Source organism: Saimiri boliviensis, chromosome 11, assembly GCF_048565385.1.
Source record: "Saimiri boliviensis isolate mSaiBol1 chromosome 11, mSaiBol1.pri, whole genome shotgun sequence".
Lineage (NCBI taxonomy): Eukaryota > Metazoa > Chordata > Mammalia > Primates > Cebidae > Saimiri > Saimiri boliviensis.
The window spans coordinates 84019261-84047016 of NC_133459.1; the positions used below are offsets into that span (position 1 = coordinate 84019261).

Here is a 27756-nt window from a genome sequence, read left to right on the forward strand (position 1 = left end):
CAGTGAGACTCCATCTAAAAAAAAAAAAAAAAAGAGCTAATAGTGGAGCTACCATTTGATTTGATTCAGCAATCCCACTCCTGGGTATCTACCCAGAGGAAAAGAAGTTATCATATGAAAAAGAAACTTGCACATACATATTTATAGCAGCACAATTTGCAATTGCAAAAATATGAAACCAGCCCAAATGCCCATCAATCAACGACTGGATACTGAAAATGTTTTACACACACACACACACACACACACACACACACACACACACACACATACCTACATACATACACACACACACCAGGGAAAACTACTTAGCCATAAAAAGAAATGAAATAATGGCATTTGCAGCAGCCGGGATGGAATTGGAGACCATTATTCTAAGTGAAGTAACTCAGCAATGGAAAACCAAAAAACGTATGTTCTCATTCATGAGTGGGCGCTGTGAGAATATAAAAGCATATGAATGACACAATAGACTTTGGGGACTCAGGAAAAAGACTAAGAGGGGGTTTAAGGGATAAAATATTACACATTGCGTACAATGTACACTGCTGAGGTGGTTGGGTGCACCAAAATCTCAGAAATCATAATTAAAGAACTTATTCATGTAACCAAACCCCACCTGTCATCCAAAAACCTATTGAAAAAAAAAAATCCCTGCTGTCAAGGATACCTTAGAATATGAAAAACAGTAACAAAATAAAAATGTGTTCAAAGAGGAAATGTGCAATGCATTGTATTTAAAAATCTGATTTATTTTTTACTCTTAGTCACTTTTCTGATAACACGCAATAAAACAATTATGTGAATTAGTCATATCTTTCCCCACTTGTACCTTTATACAGTCAAAATCCCGTAATCAGCCAATACTGATTAACTTTTAGGCATATAAATACTCCATATTTGCAGAGAGAGAGAGAGAGAGAGAGAGAGAGACGGAGAAAAGAAAAGTCTCTTGAACAAACCAGGTATAGCTAGAGAGGAACAATGAAGTTATTAAGAGGTTTTGTTTTCCTCTTAGTTCTATACCTGCTGCACAGGTCAAATACTTCCTTTGTTAGGCTAAATAACAATGGTTTTGAAGATATTATCATTGTTATAGATCCTAGTGTGCCAGAAGATGAGAAAATAATTGAACGAATACAGGTAAGAACAAAATAGAATATCTTTCATTAATTTTTAGTTTTTTGCTGTTATTTTTAATTTACATATAATTGTACATATTTATGGCATACAAAGTAATATTTCTATACATGTATATAATTTGTAAATATCAAATCAGATTAATTAGCATATTCATCAACTCAAACATTTATGTTTGCTTTGTGTTAGGAACATTATAATTATTCTCTTCTAGCTATTTTGAAATACATGACAGATTATCAGTAACTTTAATTTTCCTACTGTACTATCAAATACTAGAACTTATTCTGTCATATAACTGTACTTTTATACACATTAACCAGCTTCTCTTCATTTTCCCTCTCTCTCCTATCCTTTGCAGCCTCTGATAAGTATCATTCTACTCTCTATCTCCGTAAGATACACTGGTTTTGTTCCTACATATGCGTGAGAATATGTGATATTTATCTCTCTGTGTCTGGCTTATTTCACTTAACGTAATGTCCTCCATGTTCATCCATACTGCCACAAATGAAGCAATTTCATTTTTTTTCAGTGACTAAACACTTTAACCATTCTTCTGTTGATGGACACTTGGGTTGATTGCATATCTTGGCCATCATGAATAGTGCTACAATAAACATGGGAGTGCAGACATCTCTTCCATATACTGATGTTTTTTCCCTTGGATATATACCCACTAGTGGAATTGCTGAATCATGTGGTCATTCTATTTTTAGTTTTTTGAAGAACTTCCATGCTGTTTTCCATAATGTCTATATTAATAATATATAATAGGTCTCTTTCCTCACATCCAGCATTTTTTTTGTCTTTTTTATAGTAACCATTCCAATTGGGCTGAGATGATATCCCATTCTGGTTTTTATTTGCATTTCCCTGATGATTACTGATGTTGAGCATTTTTTTTTTCATGTACTTGTTGGACATATGTATGTCTTCCCTTGAGAAATGCCTATTCAGATCATTTGCCCATTTTTAAATCTTATTATTACTATCATCATTACTTTGCCTTGAGGTTTTTGAGTTCTTTGTGTATTCTAGATACTAATCCATTATTGGATAAATAGTTTGCAAATATTTTTCCCAAGAATTAGGATGTCAGCCAAGCACAGTGGCTTATGCCTATAATCCCAACACTTTGGGAGGCCGACCGAGGCAGGCAGGTCATGAGGTCAGGAGTTTGAGACCAGCTTAACCAACATGGTGAAACCCCCGTCTCTGCTAAAAATACAAAAAATTAGCTGGGCATGGTGGCACACACCTGTAATCCCAGCTACTCTGGAGGCTGAGGCAGGAGAGTTGCTTGAACCTGTGAGGCAGAGGTTGCAGTGAGCCAAGATCACGCCATTGCACTCCAGCCTGGGCGACAGAGCAAGACTCCGTCTCTGGGGGAAAAAAAATTGGAATGTCTTCTGTTTGAATTATGGAGAAGAAAACAAAGTTAATAGTTAATAATATTATAGAAACTGCTTAGTGCTTCAGTAAGCTAAAAGCAGCATGGTGCAGTGAGGACAGTATGGTAATGGGCAGAGGAAGACGGAGGTTTTAGATGGCCTTCTACAGGCATTCTACACTGTCTTGCAACAAGACAGAAGACAAGGCACAGGGCCCCCTAACACTGAGTTTCTTGATCTGTAAATTAGCAGTTTGACTTATTTGTTCTTTAAAGAATTCTTTATTGAATATTTATGACATGCTAAAGAGTAGTTAAATTTTTTAGAAGCCCCTGGCACCATGCAGTGTATATTCTTTGCAGAGATGTAGTTAATAAGTAAATGGATCACAGGTCAGTTAACAGCAGGTTGCTGTGGAGTAAAACAAATCAGGAAGTGAGATATGGAGTGTAAGGTGGGGCTGGGTTGGGGGAGAATGTGAGTTGCTATTTCAGGTAGGGCAGTCAAGGAAGGCCTCACTGATGATGTGTCATCTGAGCAGAGACCTGAGATGAGTGAAAGAAGAGCCCATTGAAAACTAGGGGAGAAAAACAGCATGGAGGTGAGAATTCATTTGATGTGACTGAAAAAACAGCTCTCCATGAGCAGGAGGAAGCGTAGGGTGAGCTGATGTTAGAGAGGTGCCAGGGCCTAGACCACTGGAAAAAACTTAAGACTTTTACTCTGTAATGAAAATCCATGGGAGGATTCTGAGCAGAGAAGGGTGTGTTTTCCTGCATGTTCTGGGATTACTGACTGCAGTATTGAAAACTGTAAAGAATTTCCACTTGTCACCCATCCTCTATAAACTTTGTGGCAGCTTACTTCTGTAGAAGGACCCACGGTAGGAAACTCTTGCAGATGGGCAGTGATGGTGACTAGGAACAGGTAGGTTGTGGTAAAGATTGTCTAAGTGATGTGATGGTTAAGATGTGTAGGGGATAGGTGAGGGTAGGAAGGAAATTTAAGAGTCAAGGAAGAATTCAAGAGTTTTGCTTGAACACTTGGAAGGATGAAAGTATCATCAATGGGAAGGGGAAGACTAAGCAGAGAAAATTTGGCATTTGGAAAATCAAGAGTGAGTTGGTTGGGGCTTTTTGAATTTATGTTACTCCTGAAACATCAAAGTAGATGGAGGCAGGAATCTGAATTCATGATGAAGGATGAAAATCTGGGTGTAGATAACTAAGTAAGTGCAGATGGAGAAGAGAAGGGCTCTAGGACTAAACCAAGGACACTGAATTCTGTTTCTTTCAACTATCACATTCTATTAATACAGAGTTTGGTGGTGTAGCCTTGTAAATTATTTTTCCCTGTCCCTGATATCAACATCTACTAATTTCTTACTAATTTAATTTCTTCACTACTGTGTTCTGCTGCTCACAGTTGGATCCTTCCACATGTTTTAATTACCCTACATAAGGTGATAGGGATGACCTAAGTTGTAATCAAGTGATTTTGTGGCTGCCATTTGTCACTTACTCCCTGCAAATTCTGTTACATCACAGAGATATTTGCTTATAGGTACCTCTTATACTTCAGAAGAAGATAAAGATTCATTTTACTAAACATGTTTAAAGAGCAGTTAATGCAGCCGATTCTGAATGACACGTTTTTAGTGTCTAGAGGACAACAAATCAGTATCAAACTTTTCTTTACTCAGAAAAAACTATTTGAAAGAATTACTTGTATGGGCAAAAATTTTCTTAACATAGTCTTCTATAACTACAAGCAGAAATTCAATTGTTTATAGACGTTTCCAGATTTCACAATGTTTCCTGACATTCTCCCAGCCCTTCACAAAGTCTTCTCATTTAATATCTTCAAGAAATCCTGTGAAATACTGGGGGTCCAAAATCAAAAAATTATTTTTCCAAGATCACATTAAGTATACAGTCAGAGATAAGAATTGCTTCAACCCAGGAGTCAGAGGTTGCAGTGAGCCAAGATCACATCACTGCATTCCAGCCTGGGTGACAGAGAGACTCTGTCTCAAAAAAAAAAAAAAAAAAAAAAAATGCCTTTTATCCTATATTTCCTCACAAGATAGTAAGGTCTAGGGAAGGACTTTTTTTAATGTTTAAGAAAATTTAGTTTTTATTGAAAATGAGTTTGTGTACCAAATATTCATAGTTTAGCTAATCACTGTTTGATTCATTCATTATGTTTTTATTTCAATACTTGCTTTTTAAAAAACTCAAAACTTTAAAAATGATTATGATTTGTCTCTTTTCTTTACCCTTTTAAAACAATCAACTCTACTTAGGAAACTAGCCATAGTTTTACATCCCATAAAAAGTTTGTGTGTCTATGTATGACCCATAGTGTCTTCTTTTTTCTTTTCTTTTCAGCTTTTATTTTAGGTTTCGGGGTACATGTGAAGATTTGTTGCATAAACTCATGGGGGTTTGTTGTACAGATTATTTCATCACCCAGGTATTAAGCTTAGTACCCAATGTTATCCTTCTGTTCCTCTCCCTCTTCCCAACCTCAATCCCCAAACCTCAAGTAGACCCTAGTGTCTGTTGTTCTCTTCCTTGTGTTCATGAGTTCTCATCATTTATTTCCCATTTATAAGTGAGAGTATGCAGTATTTGGTTTTCTATTCCTGTGTTAGTTTGCTAAGGATAATAGCCTTCAGTTTCACTGATGTTCCCACAAAAGACATGATCTCATTCTTTTTTATGGCTGTGTAGTCTTCCATGGTGTATAGGTACCATGGTTTATTTTTTTGAGACAGTCTTCCTCTGGCACTCAGGTTGGAGTGCAGCAGTGACATGTGCCTCCTGGGTTCAAGTGATCCTCTTGCCTCAGCCTCCTGAGTAGCTAGGATTACAAGTATGCACTACAATGTTCTGCTAATTTTTGTATTTTAGTAGAGATGGAGTTTTACCAAGTTGCACACGTTGGTCTCAAACTCCTGATCTCAAGTGATCTGCCCACCTCGGCTTCCCAAGGTGCTGGGATTATAGGTGTGAGCCACCACGTCCAGCCCTGTACCACACTTTTTAATCCAATCTGTTATTGATGGGCATTTAATTTGACTTTATGTCTTTGCTATTGTGAATAGTGCTGCAACAAACATTCATGCGCATGTGTCTTTATGGTAGAATGATTTATATTCCTCTGAGTATACACCCAGCAAGGGGATTGCTGGATTGAATGGTAGTTCTGCTTTTAGCTCTTTGAGGAATCACCATACTGTTTTCCACAGTGATTGAACTAATTTACATGTCCTCCAACAATGTGTAAGTGTTTCCTTTTCTCTGCATCCTCACTAGCATCTGTTAATTTTTTTACTTTTTAATAATAGCCATCTAACCGGTATGAGATGACATCTCATTGTGGGGTTGGTTTTTCTTTTTTCTTTTTTTTTTTTTTTTTTTTTTGCATTTCTTTAATGATCAGTGATATTGAGCTTTTTTTTTATATGCTTGTTGGCCACATGTCTGTCATCTTTTGAATAGCATCTGTTCATGTTCTTTGCCCACTTTTTAATGCAGTTGTTTTTTTTTCTCTTGTAAATTTGTTTATATTCCTTCTAAGTGCTGGATATTAGGCCTTTATCAGATGCATTGTTTGCAAATATTTTCTTCCATTCTGCATGCTGTCTGTTTACCTGTTGATAGTTTCTTCTGCTGTGCAGAAGCTCTTAAATTTAATTATATTTCACTTGCCAATTTATGCTTTTGTTGCAATTGTTTTAGGCATGTTTGTCACAAAATCTTTGCCTGTTCTTATGCCTAAGATTGTTTTGCCTAGGCTGTCTTCCAGAGTTTTTATAGTTTTCAGTTTTACATTTAAGTCTTTAATCTATCAAGTTGATTTTTGTATATGGTGTAAGGAAGGGATCCAGTTTCAATCTTCTGTGTATGACTAGTCAGTTATCCCAGCACCATTTATTTAGTGGGGAATCTTTTCCTCATTGCTTGTTTTTTGTCAGCTTTGTCAAAAATCAGATGGTGGTGTATGTGCAGCCTTATTTCTGGGCTCTCTATTCTGTTTTGATGGTCTTTGTTTTCGTGCCAGTACCATGCCCTTTGGGTTACTGCATCACTGTAGTATAGTTTGAAGTTAGGTAACACGATGCCTCCAGCTTTGTTCTTTTTGTCTAGGATTGCCTTGGCTGTTTGGCTCTTTTTGGTTCCATATGAATTTTAAAATAGCTTTTTTCTAGTGCTGTGAAAAATGTTGTCAGTAATTTGATAGGAATAACATGGAATCTATAAATTGCTTTGGGCAATATGACCATTTTAGTGACATTGATTCTTCCTATCCATGAGCATGGGATGTTTTTCCATTAGTTTTTGTCTTGTCTGACACAATTTCTTTGAGCAGCATTTCGTAACTCTCATTGTAGGAATGTTTCGCCTCCCCAGTTAGTTGTATTCCTAAATATTTTATTCTTTTTGTGGCAATCACGAATGGGATTGCCTTTTTGATTTGGCTCTCAGCTTGGCTGTTGTTGGTGTATAGGAAGGCTAGTGATTTTTGTACACTGATTTTGTACCCTGAAACTTTGCTGAAGCTATTTATCAGCTGAGGGAGCGTTTGGGCTGAAACTGTGGGGTTTTCTATGTACAGAATTATGTCATATGCAAACAGGGATAGTTTAACTCTCTCTCTTCCTATTTGGATGCCCTTTATTTATTTATTTTGCCTAATTGCTCTGGCCAGGACTTCCAGTATTAGGTTGAATAAGAGTGGTGAGAGACAGCATGCTTGTCTTGTGCCAGTTTTCAAAGAGAGTGGTTCCTGCTTTTGCCCATTTGGTATAATATCGGCTGTCAGTTTGTCATAGATGGCTCTCGTTATTTTGACATATGTTCCTTCAACACCTACTTTATTGTGGTGTTGAATTTTATTGAAAACCTTTTCTCCATCTCCTGAGATAATCATGTGGTTTTTGTCTTTACTTCTGTTTATGTGGTGAATCACATTTATTGATTTATGAATGTTGAACCAATCTTGCATCCTGGGGATGATGCTTAAGTAATTATGGTAGATTAGCTTTTTGATGTGCTGCTGGATTCAGTTTGCCAGTATTTTGTTGAGAATTTTTGCATCAATATTCATAAAGGATATGGGACTGAAGCTTTCATTTTTTGTTAGGTCTCTATCAGGTTTTCATATCAGGATGATGCCGGCCTCATAGAATGAGTTGGGGAGGATCCCTCCTCAAATTTTTTGAACAGTTTTAGTAGGAATGGTACCAGCTCTTCTTTGTACATCATGTAGAATTTGGCTGTGAATCCATAAGATCCTGGGCTTTTTTTGTTTGGTTGATTGGTTGGCTGGTTTGGTTTGTTGGCTGTTTATTACTAATTCAGTTTAGGAACTTGTTATTTGTTCTGTTCAGGAAATCTGTTTCTTCCTGGTTCAGTCTTGGGAGATGTATGTGCCCAGGAATTTCTCCATCTCTTCTAGGTTTTCTAGTTTGTGTGCATAGAGGTGTTCACAGTAGCTTCAGATAGTTATTTTTATTTCTGAGGAGTCAGAAGTAACATTCCCTTCATTATTTCTAATTGTGTTTATTTGGATCTTCTCTTTTTTTCTCATTTATTAGCATATATACCTTATAAATTTTTTCAAAAAATTAGATCCTGGATTTGTTGATCTTTTGAATGGTTTTTGGATCTCAGTTTCCTTCAGTTCAGCTCTGATTTTGATTATTTATTGTCTTCTGCTAACTTTAGGGTTGGTTTGTTCTTACTTCTCAAATTCTTTCTGTTGTGATGTTAGGTTATTAATTTCAGATCTTTCTAACTTTTTGATGTATTTCATGCTATAAATTCCCTCTTAAAACTGCCTTAGCTGTGTTCCAGAGATTTTAGTATGTCCTATGTTTGTTCTTATTAGTTTCAAAGAAAATCTTGATTTCTGCCTTAATTTCATTATTTACCAAAAAAGAAGTCATTCAGGAGCATGTTATTTAATTTCTATGTAATTGCATGGTTTTTAGCGATTTTCTTACTCTTCTATTTTTATTGTGCTGTGGTTTGCAAATGGGTTTGGTATGCTTTTGGTTATTTTGCGTTTGCTGAGGATTTTTTAATGTCCAATTATGTGGTTGAGTTTAGAGTATGTGCCATGTAGTGATGAGAAGAATGGATATTCTGTTGTTTTGGAAAGGAGGGTTCTGTATAGATCTATCACATCCATTTGGTCCAGTGGTGAGCAGGTCCTAAATATCTTTGTTAATCTTCTGCCTCAATGATCTAATATTGTTCATGGAATGTGGAAGTTTCCCACTATTAACGAGTGGGAGTCTATGTCTCTTTGTATGTCTCTAAGAACTTGCTTTATGAATCTGGGTGTTCCTGTGTTGGACACATGTATATTTAAAATAGTTAGATTTTCTTCTTGAAATGAACACTTTACAATTATGTAATGCCCTTCTATGTCTTTTTTTAAATCTTTGTTGAAATCAATTTTGTCTGAAATTAGGATTAAAACCCCTGCTTTTTTCTGTTTTCCATTTGCTTGGTAGGTTTCTCATCTTTTTATTTTGAGCCTATGGGTGTCATTATGCCATTGTGAGATGGTTCTCTCGAAGACAGAGTACCATTGAGTCTTTCTTTTTTATTCAGCTTGCCACCCTGTACCTTTTAAGTGGGCATTTAGCTCATCTACATTGAAAGTTAATGTTAATATGTGTTGATTTGATCTTGTCATTATTTTGTTAGCTGGTTATTTTGTTAACTTGTTTGAGTGGTTGCTTTATAGTGACACTGGTCTGTGTGTCTAAGTCTGTTTTAATATTAGTTGGTAGCAGTCTTTCCTTTGTGCTCCTTCCAAGATCTCTTATAAGTCAGATCTGGTGCTAATGAATTCCTTTGACATTTGCTTACCTGAAAAGGAAGATAATTCTCCTTCACTTAGGAAGCTTAGTTTGGCTGGATATGAAATTCATGGTTAAAGATTATTTTAAGAATGCTGTATAAAGACCCCTGTATTAGTCCATTCTTATGCTGCTAATAAAGACATAACTGATTCTGGGTAATTTATAAAGGAAAAAGATTTAATTGACTCACAGTTCAGCATGGCTGGAGGCCTCAGGAAACTTACAATCATGGCAGAAGTGAAAGTAAATATGACCTTCACGACATGGCAGCAGTATAGAGAAGTATGAAAGCCAAGCAAAGGAGGAAGCCCCTTACGAAACCATCAGATCTCATGAGAACTTACATCAAAGAGAACAGGATGGGGAAAACCACTCCACCTGGTCCCTTCCACAACAAGTGGGGATAGTGGGAACTAAAATTCAAGATGAGATTTTGGTGGGGACACAGCCAAACCATGTTAGCCCCCAGTCTCTTCCAGCTTGTAGGGTTTCAGCTGAGAGGTACACTGTTAGCCTGATGGAGTTCTCTTTGTAGGTGACCGGCCCTTTCCTCTCTAGCTGCTTTTAACATTTTTTCATTTCAACCTTGGAAAATCTGATTATTTTGTCTTTGGGATGATATTCTTGTGTACAGTCTTGCAGGAGTTTTCTATATTTTCCGAATTTGGCTGTTGGCATCTCTAGCAAGGTTGGGGAAGTTTTCATGGATGATATCCTGAAATACATTTTCCAAGTAGTTTGCTTTTCCCTGGGAGAGACTATTTTTCTTATTTGTCCTTGTAAACGAGTTCCTAGTTCTGAATATAAGGTGATACTATTTTCAGATTGGTGGCAAAGCAATAGTTCTTTGATCAAAGTTTTGCTTCTACTATGGGATTTTTTTCATCACACCTCCCACCCACACAGGCTCACAACCCAGCTCCTTCTCCTAAGGTTGGGATAATGAGAAACCTCTTCAATGATCCATTCCTATAGAGTGTCCTCCTCAACTTGCATCAACTAAGGCTGTTTTCTAGTAAGATTTCATATAAATAGTAATGATATGAACAGTTTTAAGACTGCCTATTTGTAGGGTACTTTATAACTGATTCCATCTTTATGCAAACCATACTGATAGACAGTAATAGTCCACTGAAGAGATGAAGAAACTGAGCTTCGGAGCATTGCATAAATCAACCAAGATCTGTCACACAGAAGATACTAACATTAGTATTGGAGTCATTTACATGACTTTTAAGGCAGGATTATGACTGAGAAGCTTTTCAACATGCAGGATTAAGTGATGGTTTAGGATTGACAGGTGGCAGAGTTAGAATAATGAGGCAGAGACCCTGCTCATCAGTCTGTTGCTTTTCTGTCCACTCTTAAATTGGGAAATGCCTGTCAAAAAACCCTGCTAATTTAGTTCACTCTAACTTTGTCATTCCCACATATGTTTGCCTTTAATGACAGGATATGTTGACTACAGCTTCTACTTATCTGTTTGAAGCCACAGAAAAAAGATTCTTTTTCAAAAATGTATCTATATTAGTCCCTGAGAATTGGAAGGAAAACCCTCAGTACAAAAGACCAAAGTATGAAAACTATAAACATGTAAGTGTTAAAATCTTCTCTTAAAAAATTATATTTACTGATATTCCACAGTTTTGCCACAAATTATTTAAGAGTTTTTCTAACTGAATATTATCTTTTTATTTCTGGTGCTTAACAATCTTTTTCAACATTCTCAGGCTGATGTTATAGTTGCACCACCTACACTCCCAGGTAGAGATGAACCATACACCAAGCAGTTCACAGAATGTGGAGAGAAAGGCGAACATATTCATTTCACCCCTGACTTTCTACTTGGAAAAAAACAGAATGAATATGGACCATCAGGTAGAAATTATGCTTAAAAAACAATTAGTTAATGATTGCAGCATACAACTTTCTATGCAGGTTAAGTGTGCAAGCCATTGGGTCAAAGTCCTTAGAATCAAATCCTGGCTCCCCTACTTACTAGCTATGTGTGACCTTAAGCAAGTGACCTACTGCCTCTGTGATTATTCCCTACAAAATGGCAAAGATAAACGTTTCTACCTTATAAAATATTTATTCTACATTAAACTAGAGAATCCAGATAAATGTACTCAGTAGAGTGTCTACAAAAATATAAACAGAGAAAAGCAATTATAAATGTTTTTTAAGGCATGCTTTTTAGATTTTAATATTTCCAGTTCTCCATAGCTGGATATTAACAAATCAGAGGTAAGCTACATGAAAGCCAGATGTATAGTAAGCTGGAAAGAGTCATGTTGCCAGTTACTGGTCAAGAAAACACACTTAGGCTATCGGTTGCTGATATCATCAGCCTATTTAATTGAAACAGATGACACTGTCTGTAATGGATCATTTTGACCTATAAAAATGGCAGTGTCATCTAGTTCAATCTAAATGTTAAAATAATTTTGTCAAAACTAACTAAAGTGCATGGACAAAAATGCAAATTATTGTTAAAAGAGGGTGCTGCACATGTGTGACTGTTCAGTGGGAACCTTTCTGAATCCCTATACCCCAATATCACTCTCTTCTATTCCCGTTCATTGAACACTTATTAAGTCTCTTGTCTCTGCCAAACATTCAGCTAAATCTGGTCCTATTCATTACCTGGACCAGTTCCCTCTCCAGTCTTGAAAACTCCATAATTTCCTCATGTCCCAATCTTACATCTTCCGCATACATTATTATCCTGACCATGTTTATTTTCCTTGGCACCTCTAATCCTTTTTGCCCTTTTAGTTATACTTTCTTTCTACCAGGCATGTCCTGCAAAGTCAGTCATTTCAACTACAAGTATAAATAGTTCAATTCTCTTACAACTTTTATTCTTGTGTTTCATTCAGTTTACTAAATCTTCTGAATTATCCATCTAGTTTATTTTTGGCTCCTGTTATGTTTTCAAGAATGTTGAAGAAAATTATAAAACCAATTGATATGATTATAAAGACACATTTTCCAAGCTCAATGAAGTGCTCAAAGCTACTCTACAATATTTTTACTCAGCTCTTCTCAACTCCCTTTCTCAATTCCTATAGCAGCTGACCTAAATCTTCTACCATTTTTCTCAAGATATCCAGCCACTCTTCTCAATCTCATCATTAATGCACTGATTGATAAAACAGATGTCTCTATATTATTCCTATTTCCAAACTCATTACTACCTATACCTTCTCTACCTGTACCTTTCTTAGAAGAGAAAGGCTTCTCTAATTTATAAGATCCATATCCCCATATCAGTTCTTGATTTTTCCATATCCCACACCTCAACCCTATTCTTTTACTGACAGGTCACCCCTTCTTCTTAGACAGATCTTTCTTCTTTTTCACAAATGCATAATGTGATATATGTGTTTGTGAAAGAAAAACCTCACATTCTACAAACCATATCCTAAAAAACAATTTTTTGATAAATAAGATTACTAAGAGAGTTCTCAGAATCTATGCAGTTTTGTAATAATCACAATACCAACACCAACAATCACAATAGATCATTTAGATCACCCAGGCAAGCAATGCAGTATGGCTGGAGGCTGCCACAGTACATATTAAAAGTACACACAGACATGTGGTGGGGGGAGGGGGAAAAGAGAAATGTTATTAGAAATGGAAACAGGAATCGCTTGAAATGAGACAATGATGTAGATGGGAATGGAATTCTAAGTCAAAAGGGCTGATATTAAGGTGGGAGGCAGGGAAACCTGAGAAGGAATCAAGTCTGAGGGGATTCTCTAAGAAGAGAGCCAGGTATAGGGAGTTTTAAATTTTTCTTAACATCCACCAAATTCCTACTGCAGTAGCTGATATGAGGGCTTTCTCCTTTCCTACTAAGGTTCTAATTCTGCTCCCACAAACCTGGTTCCATTTGCCTAGAAAACCTGAAACCAGTGTTTTTTAAGTGCAATGTGTAGAAGAATAACTTAGGGACCTTGTTAATACGCAGCTTCTGATTCAGTAAGTTAAGGGTGGCCTGAAGATTCTGCATTTCTAACAAGCTTCCAGGTGATGCTGATGGATGTGGTCCAGGATCACAATTTGAATAGCAAGGACTTAAAAAAGAAACATGACTTCTTCATACTATGGTATTTTCCTCCTATTGTCAGATTCATAGGAGGTAATTTGAGCTACAGAAACACATATTGTAGCAAAAGAGACGTTATTTCCAATCTCTCCTTCTCCAACTCTGTTTCCTCTAAAGTTTTTCTCAACATTGCTAAAATGAAAATTCTACTTTCCTTATTTCAGCATCTCAAGCTGTGGATTTACTTTTATTCTTCCATTTATTGTAAAATTCTTATCTTAAAAAAACATTTGATCATAACACACTGGGGTCTGTTGTGGGGGATTAGGGGAGGGACAGTGGGGCACAGGGAGTTTGGGGAGGGATAACATGCGGAGAAATGCCAGATGTAGGTGACGGGAGGATGGAGGCAGCAAACCACCTTGCCATGTATGTACCTATGCAACAATCCTGCATGATCTGTACACATACCCCAGAACCTAAAGTGCAATAAAATATTTTTAATATCATTTTATTTGAACTCCCTCTCTCAAAATTTCCTGAAGAATTAAATCTCACACATCTTTGTATTTCTTAATACCTAGTATTGCATTGAATATATAGAAAATTATTAATAATTGTTTCATATAATTAATGCTTACATGTGCTAAGTACCATAAATGAAGTTCTTCATTTTAACATCCCCGAAATTGTAGTTGGCCCATAACAGTGTTTCCCGTTTTATAAAATCATAATAGGGAGCAGTTTTAGACATTTTTTTCTAATCGCATCCACATGGTATTTTAGTACAACAGATGTACTGTATATCTAATTATGTTGGTTATAATTTGAAGAGCCATAAACCGTTGTACTATCTAAGACTTTTTACCTTCAAGAACCAAAACACAAATCCCAGTCTGCTCTGCTCATAGCACATACTCCCTTAGTGTTTCATTGATTTAACATGTTGTGGAATAAGAAGATAATGTATTACATAATATAGCATAATATAATGTAATTTAATGCAATCGGCTTTTTTATACACCAAAATACAAATGTTGGTAGTTGTTGAAAATAAAAATCTAAATATAGTTTATAATTTAAAGAGAAGCTTCTTAAAAGATTTTGATACAAAATGTGTTGCTGGAATTATGATCATGTATTTGAAATGCTTTCCCACAGGCAGACTGTTTGTCCATGAGTGGGCTCACCTCCGGTGGGGAGTGTTTGATGAGTACAATGAAGATCAGCCTTTCTACAGCGCTAAGTCAAAAAAAATTGAAGCAACAAGGCATGGCTATTTAAATTTTCTAAACTGACTTCAGGCTTTTATTTGTTCTTATTTTCCTTACTTTAATTTCTTCCAAAATCAGTCTTAATGCAGACAATATATTACAAAATGATGTTTTCTTTTTTTTAGAAAGCATATCTTAAAATAGTTGATTGGTATTTAAAATATACATAATTGAGCTTCCAAAGCGAGGCGCCTTGCCTCACACAGAGCGAGATTCCATCTCAAAAACAAAAAAAAGAGAAAAAAGCATACATAATTTTAGTGGCAAGCATTTGGTTGGCAATTTAACATATTTTATACCTCTCTAACGTACCTTCCAGAACTCACTTGCACTGACGTTGGGCACTATGTAAATGGATTCACAATATGCTGGGATAAGATCAGAGTTATTTACATTACACAATAATGCACAAACATGGTTAAGTAGTGCTAAATGTGGACTGAGTTAGAAATCAAGCAGCTTCAAGGAGCCAAGCAGAAATTTCTTGGAGATTATAAATGTTATTTAATAATACCATCTAGCATGATAGTTAATAATAGACTCTCCTTTTGATTATGCGGTCAAAAGAGCAAAATTGTTGGGAAGAATTGGTTCAAAATTAAAATTAGTGCTATTGCCTCATCAATGTTAGATGTCTTGCTGGGGCTGAAGACTTGAAACTAATGTGTAATTGAAAGGTATATGATTTCAATCAACATCCTTCCTCTGCCCCATTGCACCAATTTTCAGGCACATATTTTAGAGAGTATTACATTTATTGCATTTGTTTATATCATATTCCCCTTAAATGTCTAACTGCTGCTGCAGAATATTCATCAAGATTTTCCACATAGATAGCTTCAATATGTCCACCTGATTTGGGGGCAATAGAAGCATGGACATATTTATGAAAATCCCTAAATAGCTGAAGAAAAACTACTAACCGGTTCCTGAATTTGAACTGAAAACCTATTGAAAAGACAAAATATGTTCACATCCCCATATTTGCTGCAATCGTGGCTACCTGTGGGCAATTTCATACATAAAACATATGTCTAAACTGTTTCCATCACTTTTTATTCTACCATCTTTCTTGGCAGCATCTAATCTTCGCTTCCAGTCACATTTCACTTTGGATAAAAATGCTCCTTAAATCATCAAAACACTTGTGTCTATGCCGTGTACCATTCTTTTGGGAGTATCTTCTTTGGGAAGAAATCTACAAAGAAATTCAAACTAAAGTGGTACTCAGAGTAAATTATCTCACAAGGTCTCTTATCCAGGTCCCTACAATGTATTTGCCACCAAAAGACCAGCAGGAGAGATGTCTAAGCAAGAGACCAGCAGCTTTAATACCAGCAGAGAACTCGACCATTGTGTTTATCTGGAGGTCTCACATAAATTTTCCCTCTAGAATTTCTTAAAAAATAGATAATTACTTTGATTGGAACCCTTAAACTCTACTGCCAGGATAGGAAGTACATGATACACATAGAAGAATAAACATCTTGATAATAATGAATAGAACCACTAAGGATTTCTATTAGCGTTAATGATTAAGTTGCCTCAAAGGTTAACTGTCATATATTTTCAGGTGTTCCACAGGCATCTCTGGTATAAATAGAGTTTTTACGTGTCAAGGAGGCAGCTGTCTTACTAGAACGTGCAGAGTTGATTCTACAACAAAACTTTATGAAAAAGATTGTCAGTTCTTTCCTGATAAAGTACAAACAGAAAAAGCATCCATAATGTTTATGCAAAGTATTGATTCTGTAAGTATGGTGATAATTGCTTCCAGAATTTATAACCAAATGACATATTGTCATTTTTTAAAGTAAATGTTCAGGTGACCTAAGGATTACATATATTGAAATAGAGTTCTTTGAACATTGGCTACCACAAAGGAAGTGCTGAACTAGTGTTATCTAGTGTTTATCGATTATTACAGTTATCAGTATTCTTATTATGGTAAATCTGCCTTATTGCAATATTGATGCTCAGCAAATCATATTTGATTCAACAAACAATATATCTGCAGAACACATTTAAAAAGTTTTCAGGTTTGTAGTTTGATTTTCAAATGCATGGTATATTTAAATTACTTTTTCATTTTATTAACCTTTTAGGTTGTGGAATTCTGTAATGAAAAAAACCATAATCAAGAAGCTCCAAGCCTACAAAACATAAAGTGCAATTTTAGAAGTACATGGGAGGTGATCAGCAATTCTGAGGACTTTAAAAACACAATACCCATGGTGACATCACCTCCTTCACCTGTCTTCTCATTGCTGAAGATCAGTCAAAGAATTGTGTGCTTAGTTCTTGATAAGTCTGGAAGCATGGGGGTAGGTTCATTTCTTCTGGATATGGGGATGTGGGATATTTGAAGATCTGATAACACATTGAACTCTATCTGCACCTAGATTGTTCTAAATTGTAAAGTGGCATAAAGTACCATCATTCCCTATGACCATGACTTCAAGATATTGCAGCAAAATATCACAGTAAAAGAAAGATGCCAATATAATTAAAAATACCTAATCCAAGGGTCACTTCCTCCTTCGATTTCTCCAGAAAATGGACTGGGCTTCTAGGCTGGTTAAAGCCCTCCTACTGATTCCCAACGATGCCCTACACATACCTCTATTACTGTATATTATATTTGTGTTACACATTTCTCTTCCACTAGCCTAAGATCTTCTAGAATTTGGAACCATGTTTTATTCATCTTTTTACTCCCATTGCCTAGAATAAAGTTAATAACATATGGGCAATCAATAAATAATTGTTGAAATGAATGGATGGCAAATAACTGACTGCAATGTGATAAGAAACCAGAAAAATGGCACATTTAAGGCAGAACAATGCATGCTGAAGAACAGGAATAAGGTCTTCAGCAAATGGGGGAAGGTATTAAAAAAGGCAGAGAATGAGAAAGCTGAAGGAATCGAGCCACTATAATGCAGGTAGTGGAGGGAGCATGTTAAATGAAGATATAGAAGTTTTTCATTGTCATTCGGTTCAGGGAGTTCAGAAGGAAATGTAGGCATAAGTTGGTGAGGAGTAACAGATCAATATGGTGATAAGGACTGGAGAAGATAAACACGTGAAGAAGCTTACACCCTAGACAATCACCTTTGAAAGTGGGCTGGGTCCTGAGCATTACCAAAGAGCCAATTCCAATAAACCCATTGGTGGAAAGGGGACAGACAGCAAGAGGTTAGGAATAGAAAGTGGGAAGATAGGGGCTTGGCCTCTCAATTTAAAATGAAGCTTGGGTTAAGTTTTACCTTTTGAGCAGTCTACTTTCTCGTGGATGGAGTGATTCCAGTCTCTGGTTGGAGTCCACAATCATCTGGTTTGATTTATAGGCTAGGGAGTATTGTTTTATCTGAAGACAAAAGGCACAGAAGCTCCCAGGAATAATTAGAGAGTCTCTAAAATGTGTATCCTTACCCCAATTTCAACTCAATCCCCACCCTAGCTTCCACCACTAACTTGGGTACTTAGCAGTTAAGAATCAGCTGTAAATAAAAGCCTGTGCTCCTTACTATGCAAAATGTGTCCAATAATACACACCACCTTTTTTAAATTTTATCAATTATTTAACAACATTGACTACTGTTCATAGAACATCTTATCAATAAATTCTGTTTATTCGTTTTATGTGATCTTCTATTATTTTCCAGTCAAAAATTACTTGTTTGTTTTTCTTGTCTTTTTGATCTAGGGTTATAACCGTCTGAATCGAATGAATCAAGCAGCAAAACAATTCCTGCTACAGACTGTTGAAAATGGGTCCTGGGTGGGGATGGTTCACTTTGATAGTACTGCCACTATTATAAATAAGCTAATCCAAGTAATAAGCAGCAATGAAAGAAATACACTCTTGGAAAAGTTACCTACATATGCTCAGGGAGGAACTTCCATCTGCTCTGGAATTAAATCCGCATTTCAGGTGAAAATCGTACTGCAAATATATTTTGTTTGTTGTTTCTTTTTCATGTTAAGAAGGAGATTTTCACATTAAGTGCTGCTGCACATGCTTGCTGCCTAATTTTAATATAAGTAATCCTAAGAAGCACAGGAATAAGTATACAGAAAAAAATTCTCTTGAGGTTTTAATGGATCAATGAATGAATGAAAAACCCATGGGTGAAAAAACAACTATAAATTTGCCACTCACTTACAAGCCAAGGGACTTTGCTGTCTTGTTACCATGCAATAGTCAGTGCTTGATAAATGTTAGTTAAATAAGTGTGCTTAGATGCAAAAGCCATCAATTTTGGGGCAGTGACACAGATGACATAGTACGATTCCACTTTAAGTTGGTTCTCATCTGAGCTTCTGTAACATTCAGCTAGGGCAAACTATTTATTGTACCTCTTAAAGCTGATGTAGCAAGACTGTGAGTCATATTTAGGGTAAGACATATGAGTTAGACCAAAAACTTTGACATCAGAGTACTGGATGTGCTACTTACTTACTGTGTAATCTTAGGCTAACATTTCAGTGTCTTTGGACTCTCAGTACCTTATCTATACAATATAAGAAATAGGAATGCCTACCTCATAGAATACTTATAAGTATTATGTGAAATGATACATTTACATACTTAGAACAATATTTACTATATTATATAGTAAATATATAGTTCAAATATTATATGCAATAAATATATAATTTATCATAAGTATATAATTATTTATATTAATTAAACATATGTATAATTATCATCAACATTATTTTTAGCCAAATGGTCATCTTGAGCCCACAACTAATATCAATTATGTCATTTTACTGTTAAGAAATCTTCACTGTCTCTTCACAGTCTACAAAATTGTCTCAATTTCTCAGTCTGACATTACTAAAAAGTCTCCCCAACACAGTAAAATTGCCCTCAGGTATCTTTACTGCCTTATTTCTCAATTCTCCCCTCTCTGTTTTATTCTCCAACCAACTTACTACACACATTGTTCTCCAAGTCCACTGTGTACTAACAGTCTCCAAACCTTTGCACATGCAAATTCCTATATTTAAAATGCTTCCTTCCCACACCCCAACGCCTGTCTCTGCATGTTAAAATTCTACCAATCCTTCAAAATCCTTTCTCCTTCATGTAGCTTCCCTTTTACTCCTGACCCAACTGAATCTCTCTCTTCCATGAATTGCATAACATTTTAGTTTAGGTTTGTAACATGAAGTCCTACAATCAAATCACAATTGTCATTTATTAGCTTTATGACCCCAAACATGATTCTTATCCTCTCTAGTCTTCAATTACCTCATCAGTAAAACAGGATAATTAAAGCTAGCACATAAGGTTGCTCATGTTTTAATTCATTCAAAATACGAACATGTTTTAATTTATTCACCAAGCAAAGCTTTTTCACTCTTGTGGTACATTTATATAAGTAAGGAACAGAAAATAAATAGACAGATAAAAATAACAACTGCAGATTATATAGTGTTGTGAATAAACCAAACAGGGAGATGTGACAGAATAACAGGGAAAGGAGAATTACTTTGGTTAGAGAGGCCAATGAGGCTTCTCTAAATATTAACATTTAAGCTCTGATTTGAAGGATGAGAAGAAGCCAGTATTTCAGTTAAAAAAGGAAGTGCAAAAGTGTCTTAGGAAAAAGGTGAGAAAAAACTAGATTATTTTAAGAAATGATAGAAGCTAATGGCACTGGAGTTTGGCAAATGAGGGGGTGTGAAATGTGGTTGAAGAAGTAAATAATGACTAGCTCTTTCAAAACTTCAAAAAATATGAGGCTTGTATTTTGTTTCAAGAAAAACAGAAAGCTCCTGAATGGTTTAAAGTGTCAGAGTTTGATAATCTATTTATGTCCCAGGAAGATGATTCCAATTGCCCTGAATAAAACAAATTGTAGGCAGTAACAGTAGTAATAGGAAGACACTTTTGGAGCTTGGATTTGGATTAAATTATACAACGTATAAAACACAGTTAACACATAGCAAGTATTCAGTAAACTGTTAACACTACATTGTTATTTCTCTTGAACTATAGAATATTCTGTGGCAAATACATATTAGTTTTGTCTTTGTTACTCATCTGTAGATCTCCTCAGTCTCTGTCACAAAGCTCCATAAACACTTAAATTGAACCCAATTATTTATTAATATAGGAATGTAGTTCCTACTGAATCCCCAGCACAGTGACTGACACATTGTAAATGCTTGCTAAATAAACACATGCAAGAAAAGGAGAGATGAAAGAGAGAACTCTGCTTCATCTTTGATCTTCATTTTGTACTTAAATGCATGGGAGAAGTGTGAATGGAGATGCTACAAATGCCCTACATGTATAAAAGCATTTTCCTATCTTTTTGTTTGGTTTCAATGCATGCCAGAGAATATTTCCCATATATTGCAATATATGTATTAGTCATTCTTTGCCTCAAAACATGCAAAAAATATCATAAGGGTAGTCAATTTATCCCCCAATCCAGCTTTCTTAGGGATTTCTACATTCCAAACCCTTTTCTGCACATCTCCACAAACACCTCCACTCCATGCCAAAGAAAGACACTGATAATCTGTCATTTGTTGCCTCTTGGCCTGGACTCAGTATCTCAAAATGGTGCTCCAAAATGCCACTACCAATTAAAAGTCTCAAAAAAAAGTGAAATATAGTTGTTATCCTAGGATAAGTTCTCTTTATCCTCTTTTACAGGCACCTAGATTCAAAACTTTGAGTTTCAAACTGAAGGCATTTAGGAAAAGGATTCAAGCTACAAATATAATTTTCATGTATTATTTGAGCATCACCAATATGCTTAGTTCTGTGCCAGTTATTATTAGAAGTAAATCAAAGTTGCATAACAAGGTCCCTAACCACATGCTTAGAACTTTCCATATTTTTTCTTTATAAGCATAGTGAGGGTTTACTAATTTGTAATCACTGACTTTGAAAATGTTGAAGTGGATTCTTAAGGCATCTAGCTATAAGTGTAGCAGACTTTATAAACTGAAGGCTTATCTGTCAGAGGGTAGTCCAGTCAAAGAAAACAGAACACTATTTAATGTCATATACTGTAATTATACCTTTGGTATCTGATTGACCTGAGTTTCCCAGGTTGAGATGTTATCATCATTTAGTCTAGAAAGGATTTTCCAAAGCCTGGTCCCACCTAATTCATTTAAATAAATATTCCCTGCTGCTGGGAGTTAAAAAGAAATTAATGTTTAACTTCCCCAAAAAATTATTGCTTGAAAATTATTATTTTAAAATAGAGGCCATCTCTTCTATTCTGTGTAACTTGTGTTTGTTTTCTCTGTAATTTTTGTCTCATTTCCCATTGGTCTATTTGATCTGGGAATGCCTGTTGATAACTGTGCTCTGAATTACATTTACAGGTGATTGGAGAGCTATACTCTCAACTCGATGGCTCTGAAATAGTGCTGCTGACTGATGGGGAGGATAACACTGCAAGTTCTTGTATTGATGAAGTAAAACAAAGTGGGGCCATTGTTCATTTTATCGCTTTGGGAAAAGATGCTGATGAAGCAGTAATAGAGATGAGCAATATAACAGGTAAAACATGGTTCATTTATTCCAGGCCTTCAATAGCAATGCATAAATGTAAAGGCTGAGAGTTCAACAATTTCTCTTGAGTTTCTCCCCTGGAGGCACTGAAGCTGGGGACCAGACCCAAGCTGTTCTCATAGCACTTGGAGTAAAAATAAAAAATGTTAATTAAATAACATAATCAGATAACATTCTTTTGTAACAGAGGAATATAGAAGAATAAAGTTCTATGTGAGCAGAGGAAGCCATTAAATTGCTAGAGTTGTATACAGCCAGGGAAAGGACGCATGAGAAACTAGCTAAATTCTGAGCTGGGCTTTGAACAAGGTGTTGAATTCCTCTGGGTAGAAGAAATGGTAAGAAAAGATGATCAGGTCAATGGCAAAAAATATCATGTTGGGGTGACAATGCAAGGCATGTGGTGGGAATGGTGAAAATCCGTGAGACCAGAGCATAAGCTATGGGGCGGGTGTATGTGATTAACAGAAGCTCAGGCTGAAAAGATCTACATAACAATGAAGTTTTTATATTAACATTAACTATGGTAGCTGTTATTTTAGACACACAGACATGTGATGAAAATGGATTACGTATTTCTAATACCTTCTTAAACATAGTAGAGAATATATAATTTATGACATAATATAAATTATGTTGAATTGGCTTCTAATGGTACTAAATATATGCCTGCTTTTTAATGCTTATACAAAATCATATCATCTTAAAGTGCTTTCATGGCCATTGTAAAATTTATTTCTATTCCAAGTAGCACCTTAAAAGTAGTAGTTTTTTGGATTTATCTCTCTTGCTTTCCATTTTTCTATCTGCTCATTGCCAGTTATTGTGACAATGCCTAAATGTAGCAGCTCTTTAATCTTTCTAATTTTCTGATTTTAATCTCTGCTGGCTGAAATGTCTGAAAGTCAACTTTGTTAGAACTAAAACAAAAGATTGACACATTTTTTAAGAAAAGATTTCACATATCTACACTGAGTGAAATATCTGAAAGTCAACTTTGTTGGAAATAAAAGATTCTCTAAAAGGGCTGTGTGTAAAGTTTGTCAGCTTTAATACCTGGAATTGTAACATCTTTCATATTCTATAATTATCATGCACTTTAGCTACCTAAGATTTTGATAATGAGGTATCATGGTAGCTTTCATTCTCTAGTTCTGACATTTTAAAATTAGCATTTCAGATTTAATCTGCACAACTATGTGCCTTTGGTCTATTTTAATAACACTGAAACTATGATTTTTGTTTTAAGTATTACCTTAATAATCACTAAAACATATGTACATATTTTCTAGAAAGCAGTCTAATTAATCCATTTACGTTTTAGGAGGAAGTCATTTTTATGCTTCAGATGAAGCCCAGAACAATGGCCTCATTGATGCTTTTGGGGCCCTTACATCAGGAAATGCCGATATCTCCCAGAAGTCCCTTCAGGTCAGAGTTCCCATTCCTTTGGTTTTCACGTTCACTTTTGCCATAACAAAGAAAAAATAATTTGTTAGTAATAAGTTTTGAGTGCCATATTTTTCTCAAAATAAATTTTTAATTAAAATCTAAACTTTTTCTTTGGTTAAGAAATGACATTACAACCTAATAATGTCAAATTATTCACCAAAAATGGACGTTTCCGAAATAAAGCACCTATTTTTCAATGAACGTATTTTAAAAGTTTAGGCTCTCAAGCTTTCCCCATGCTTAACTTCTATGAAGTAGATTTAGACACATGAACTCAAGAACCTGGTTGGGAAATGGAGGAAGTTTATCTTGGAAATAAATTAAGCAAGAGAAAGAAGGGGTGAATAATCATTGGATAACTACAAACATATGTCTTCTGTTACCTCCTCAACCACATTCTTTCACTGGCTTTTTGTTTTATTCACCTCTCTTCTGAACTTAATATTTTTTCTCATTTGGATCTTGATAGCATTTTCTATTACTTAGATTCAAAAACTTTAAGTAAACTTTGATTCTTCTTTCTTCATGTCCTCTGTGAACACAGCCTGTTTCCCTCAAAACATGTTAGACAAAAAATGTTTCTCTTCTTTTCATACCTACAAGTCTATGTCATGTCACTTTATGCCAAGATTTCTGTCTTGTGTTTTCCAGCTCTCAGCTCATTGCCTATATTGAAACTTGCCATGATCCCAAAGCAAACCTATTTTCCTCTGTTTCTCAACACTGGAAAGAACAGAAGTTACATACAGGATGTGAGCTTAGAGTATGTGCAGATTGGTTTGGACATCTGATCTAAAGATATACTCTGGAAACAAGTTAAAAACTGTTGTGAGAGCTAGCCTGGTAGTGTGCAGAGAACAAACTGAAGGATAATAAAGGTCATTTCTGAGGTGGCCACACTGGTTGACTGAGAAAATGATGATTATGGTGACTGAAATTGACAAGTAAGGAGAGAGAACTGATTCTGAAGATACTATTTTCTGTTCTGTTTATTGTAAAGGAATGGTAGAAGTACCAAGAAACCTGTTATAAAATGTAGCAACTGTAGTTAACAACAATGTATTGTATACTTGAAAATCATTAAGTGGATTTTTTAATGCATTCTTACCACACACACAAAAATAATTAATATGTGAGGCAATGCATATGTGAATCCACTTGATTTAGCCATTCCACAATATATGCATATTTCTTTGTCAGTTTAAAAAATAAGTAACTAAAGAAACATGGTTGGCTCTCCTGGACTAAGAGCTATCAACAAAAAGTTGGACAACTTTCTCTAAAGTTCCTCTCAGAGAAGGATTCTATTTTCAATTTCCTCTCTTCTCAGGAGTCCAACCTTTAACTATCAGTCCAGTGCTACTCCCTCTATCTGTGTGAAAAAATTATTTCAAAATTTCACATCAGGAAAATATCCACGAATGCTTGCCAAGACAACCGGAAAAAAACAATAAGGTCATATTCACAACTGCAAAACCCATGCTTCTGCTCTAAGTCTTTTACTTTCTCACTTTTTAATTGATAACTGTCATATCATAACCAACTTGCAGAGAGATCACAAGTGTAAGGTGCTTTGCCATTTATAAGCTTGTTCTCAGGCCAGAAATTAAGAACCATCTTGAAAAAAGAATAAAATTACTGTCTTCTGAAGTCATTAATTTTGAAATCTATTTAAACAGCTGGAAAGTAAGGGATTAACACTGAGCAGTAATGACTGGATGAATGACACTGTCATAATTGATAGCACAGTGGGAAAGGACACATTCTTTCTCATCACATGGGACAGCCTGCCTCCCAGTATTTCTCTCTGGGATCCCAGTGGAACAATAATGGGAAATTTCACAGTGGATGCAGCTTCCAAAATGGCTTATCTCAGTATTCCAGGAACTGCAAAGGTAAGCAATCAGCTTTTAGACTTCCTGACAACATTTTTAAAAATCTGAACATAAATTGTTTAATGTCATAAATGTGAGTACCAAAGATTGTTTCAACTTCAAAATTAAGATAAAATAGTATGTACTTTCTATGCCTGTGTCCTTAAAATTATGATGGTGGGAAAAAAGAAAAAAGAACTTATGAATCAAGAACAAGGAAGAGGTCAGGAGCTGTGGCTCATGCCTGTAATCCCAATATTTCGGGAGGCCAAGGCAGACAAATCATGAGGTCAGGAGTTCAAGACCGGACTGGCCAAGATGGAGAAACCCCATCTCTACCAAAAATAAAAAATTACCCAGGCATGGTGGCAGATGCCTGCAATCTCAGCTACTTGGGAGGCTGAGGCAGAGAATTGCTTGAACCTGGGAGGTAGAGGTTACAGTGAGCCGAGATCATGCCACTGCACTCCAGCCTGGGCAACAGACCAAGGACTCTGTCTCAAAAAAAAAAAAAAAAGACTAAGAAAAGGTAGTCAAGATAGTCTAAAAATAACTTTAAGAAGGAAATGTAGGAAAAGTCTATACAACTTGGTGGGTAAAGAGCTACAGGGTCCTTCCTTATTAGCCCTACCAGGATTGATGAATCTGTGAACTCTAAGGCCAAAATCAAGGATAACCTTCTAAAATTTATTTTTTCCAATTGAGATGTAGCAAAGTATACACATCATGAATGATACCAGTTGGCATGCCCTGGCTGAACTGCCTCAGCTCTTACCCATTTAGCCTCAACATCCTTAAAAACTTCTTTATTCTACTCTCCAATTACATAATTTATTTTAGAATTACATAATGAAAACATAGAAAGTAGCTTGACTTTGGATACTTACTATATTTCCGTTGACATTTCTAGGTGGGCACTTGGGCATATAATATTCAAGCCAAAGCAAACCCAGAAATATTAACTATTACAGTAACTTCTCGAGCAGCAAATTCTTCTGTGCCTCCAATCACAGTGAATGCTAAAATGAATAAGGACATAAACAGTTTCCCCAGCCCAATGATTGTTTATGCAGAAATTCTACAAGGATATGTACCTGTTCTTGGAGCCAATGTGACTGCTTTCATTGAATCACAGAGTGGAAATACGGAAGTTGTGGAACTTTTGGATAATGGTGCAGGTAATTCACAGGTTTTCATAAGTAAGCCAATATTTTTTTTTTCCTAACTCAACATGTCGTGAGTGCCTATGGCATTGTGGGGTAGTAAAACAGGCAACAGAATTGATGCAGATTAAGGACGAATAGCAGGACCAGCAGGAAATTTGATCTAGGTAAAATCTACAGAGTGCTTAGCAAATGTCTTGCATGTGGTAAGCACTCAATCGATGTCTTTGGGCTGGGCACAGTGGTTCACGTATGTAATCCTAGTGCTTTGAGAGGCCAAGGTGGGCAGATCACTTGAGGTGAGAAGATCAAGGCTAGCCTGGAAAATGTGGTTAAAAACTATTTCTACTAGAAATACAAAAAATTAGCCAGGTGTGGTGGCATACACTTGTAATCCCAGCTACTTGGGAGGCTGAGGCCAGAGGATTGCTTGAATTGGAGAAGTGGAGATTGCAGTGAGCCAAGATCATACCACCACATTCCAGCCTGGGCGACAGAGAGAGACTCCATCTCAACAAAAACAAAAATATCCAAAAAATAAATCAATGAATAAAAATTTTAAAGTTTTTGGTTTTTGAGTTTGTTTGTTTTTTTTTTGAAACAATGTCTCACTCTGTCACACACGCTGGATGGAGTTCAGTAGTGCCATCTCAGCTCACTGCACCCTCTGCCTCCCAGGCTCAAGCAGTCCTCCCATCTCAGCATCCCAAGTAGCTGGGATACAGGTGTGTGCCATCATATTCAGTTAACTTTTTAAATTTTTTGTAGAGAAAACATCTACAGAAGAGAAAAGATCCCACTATATTGCCCCAGCTGTTCTCAAACTCCCGGGCTTAAGCCAACCTCCCACCCTAGCCTCCCAAATTGCTGGGATTATAAGAATGAGCCACCATGTTTGGCCATACATGTTATTTTTTGTTATCATTATTGTTTGTCATCCAAGCAGCCAACATCTGTCACCAGTTAG

General features: G+C 35.9%; 1 protein-coding gene across 1 annotated transcript in view; it reads left to right on the forward strand.

The window, feature by feature from the left end:
* The first annotated feature begins 903 nt into the window (after positions 1–903).
* The window catches only part of LOC101038388 (calcium-activated chloride channel regulator 4), a 32888-nt gene continuing 6035 nt past the window's right edge, over positions 904–27756 (forward strand). The window contains exons 1-11 of the mRNA XM_039473678.2: positions 904–1143; positions 10870–11010; positions 11148–11295; positions 14636–14744; positions 16322–16499; positions 16854–17072; positions 18458–18685; positions 22111–22288; positions 23625–23731; positions 25432–25647; positions 26537–26804. Of these exons, the coding sequence (XP_039329612.1) occupies positions 985–1143; positions 10870–11010; positions 11148–11295; positions 14636–14744; positions 16322–16499; positions 16854–17072; positions 18458–18685; positions 22111–22288; positions 23625–23731; positions 25432–25647; positions 26537–26804 (1951 nt within the window). The 5' untranslated portion in view covers positions 904–984. The remainder of the gene's footprint in view (positions 1144–10869; positions 11011–11147; positions 11296–14635; positions 14745–16321; positions 16500–16853; positions 17073–18457; positions 18686–22110; positions 22289–23624; positions 23732–25431; positions 25648–26536; positions 26805–27756) is intronic.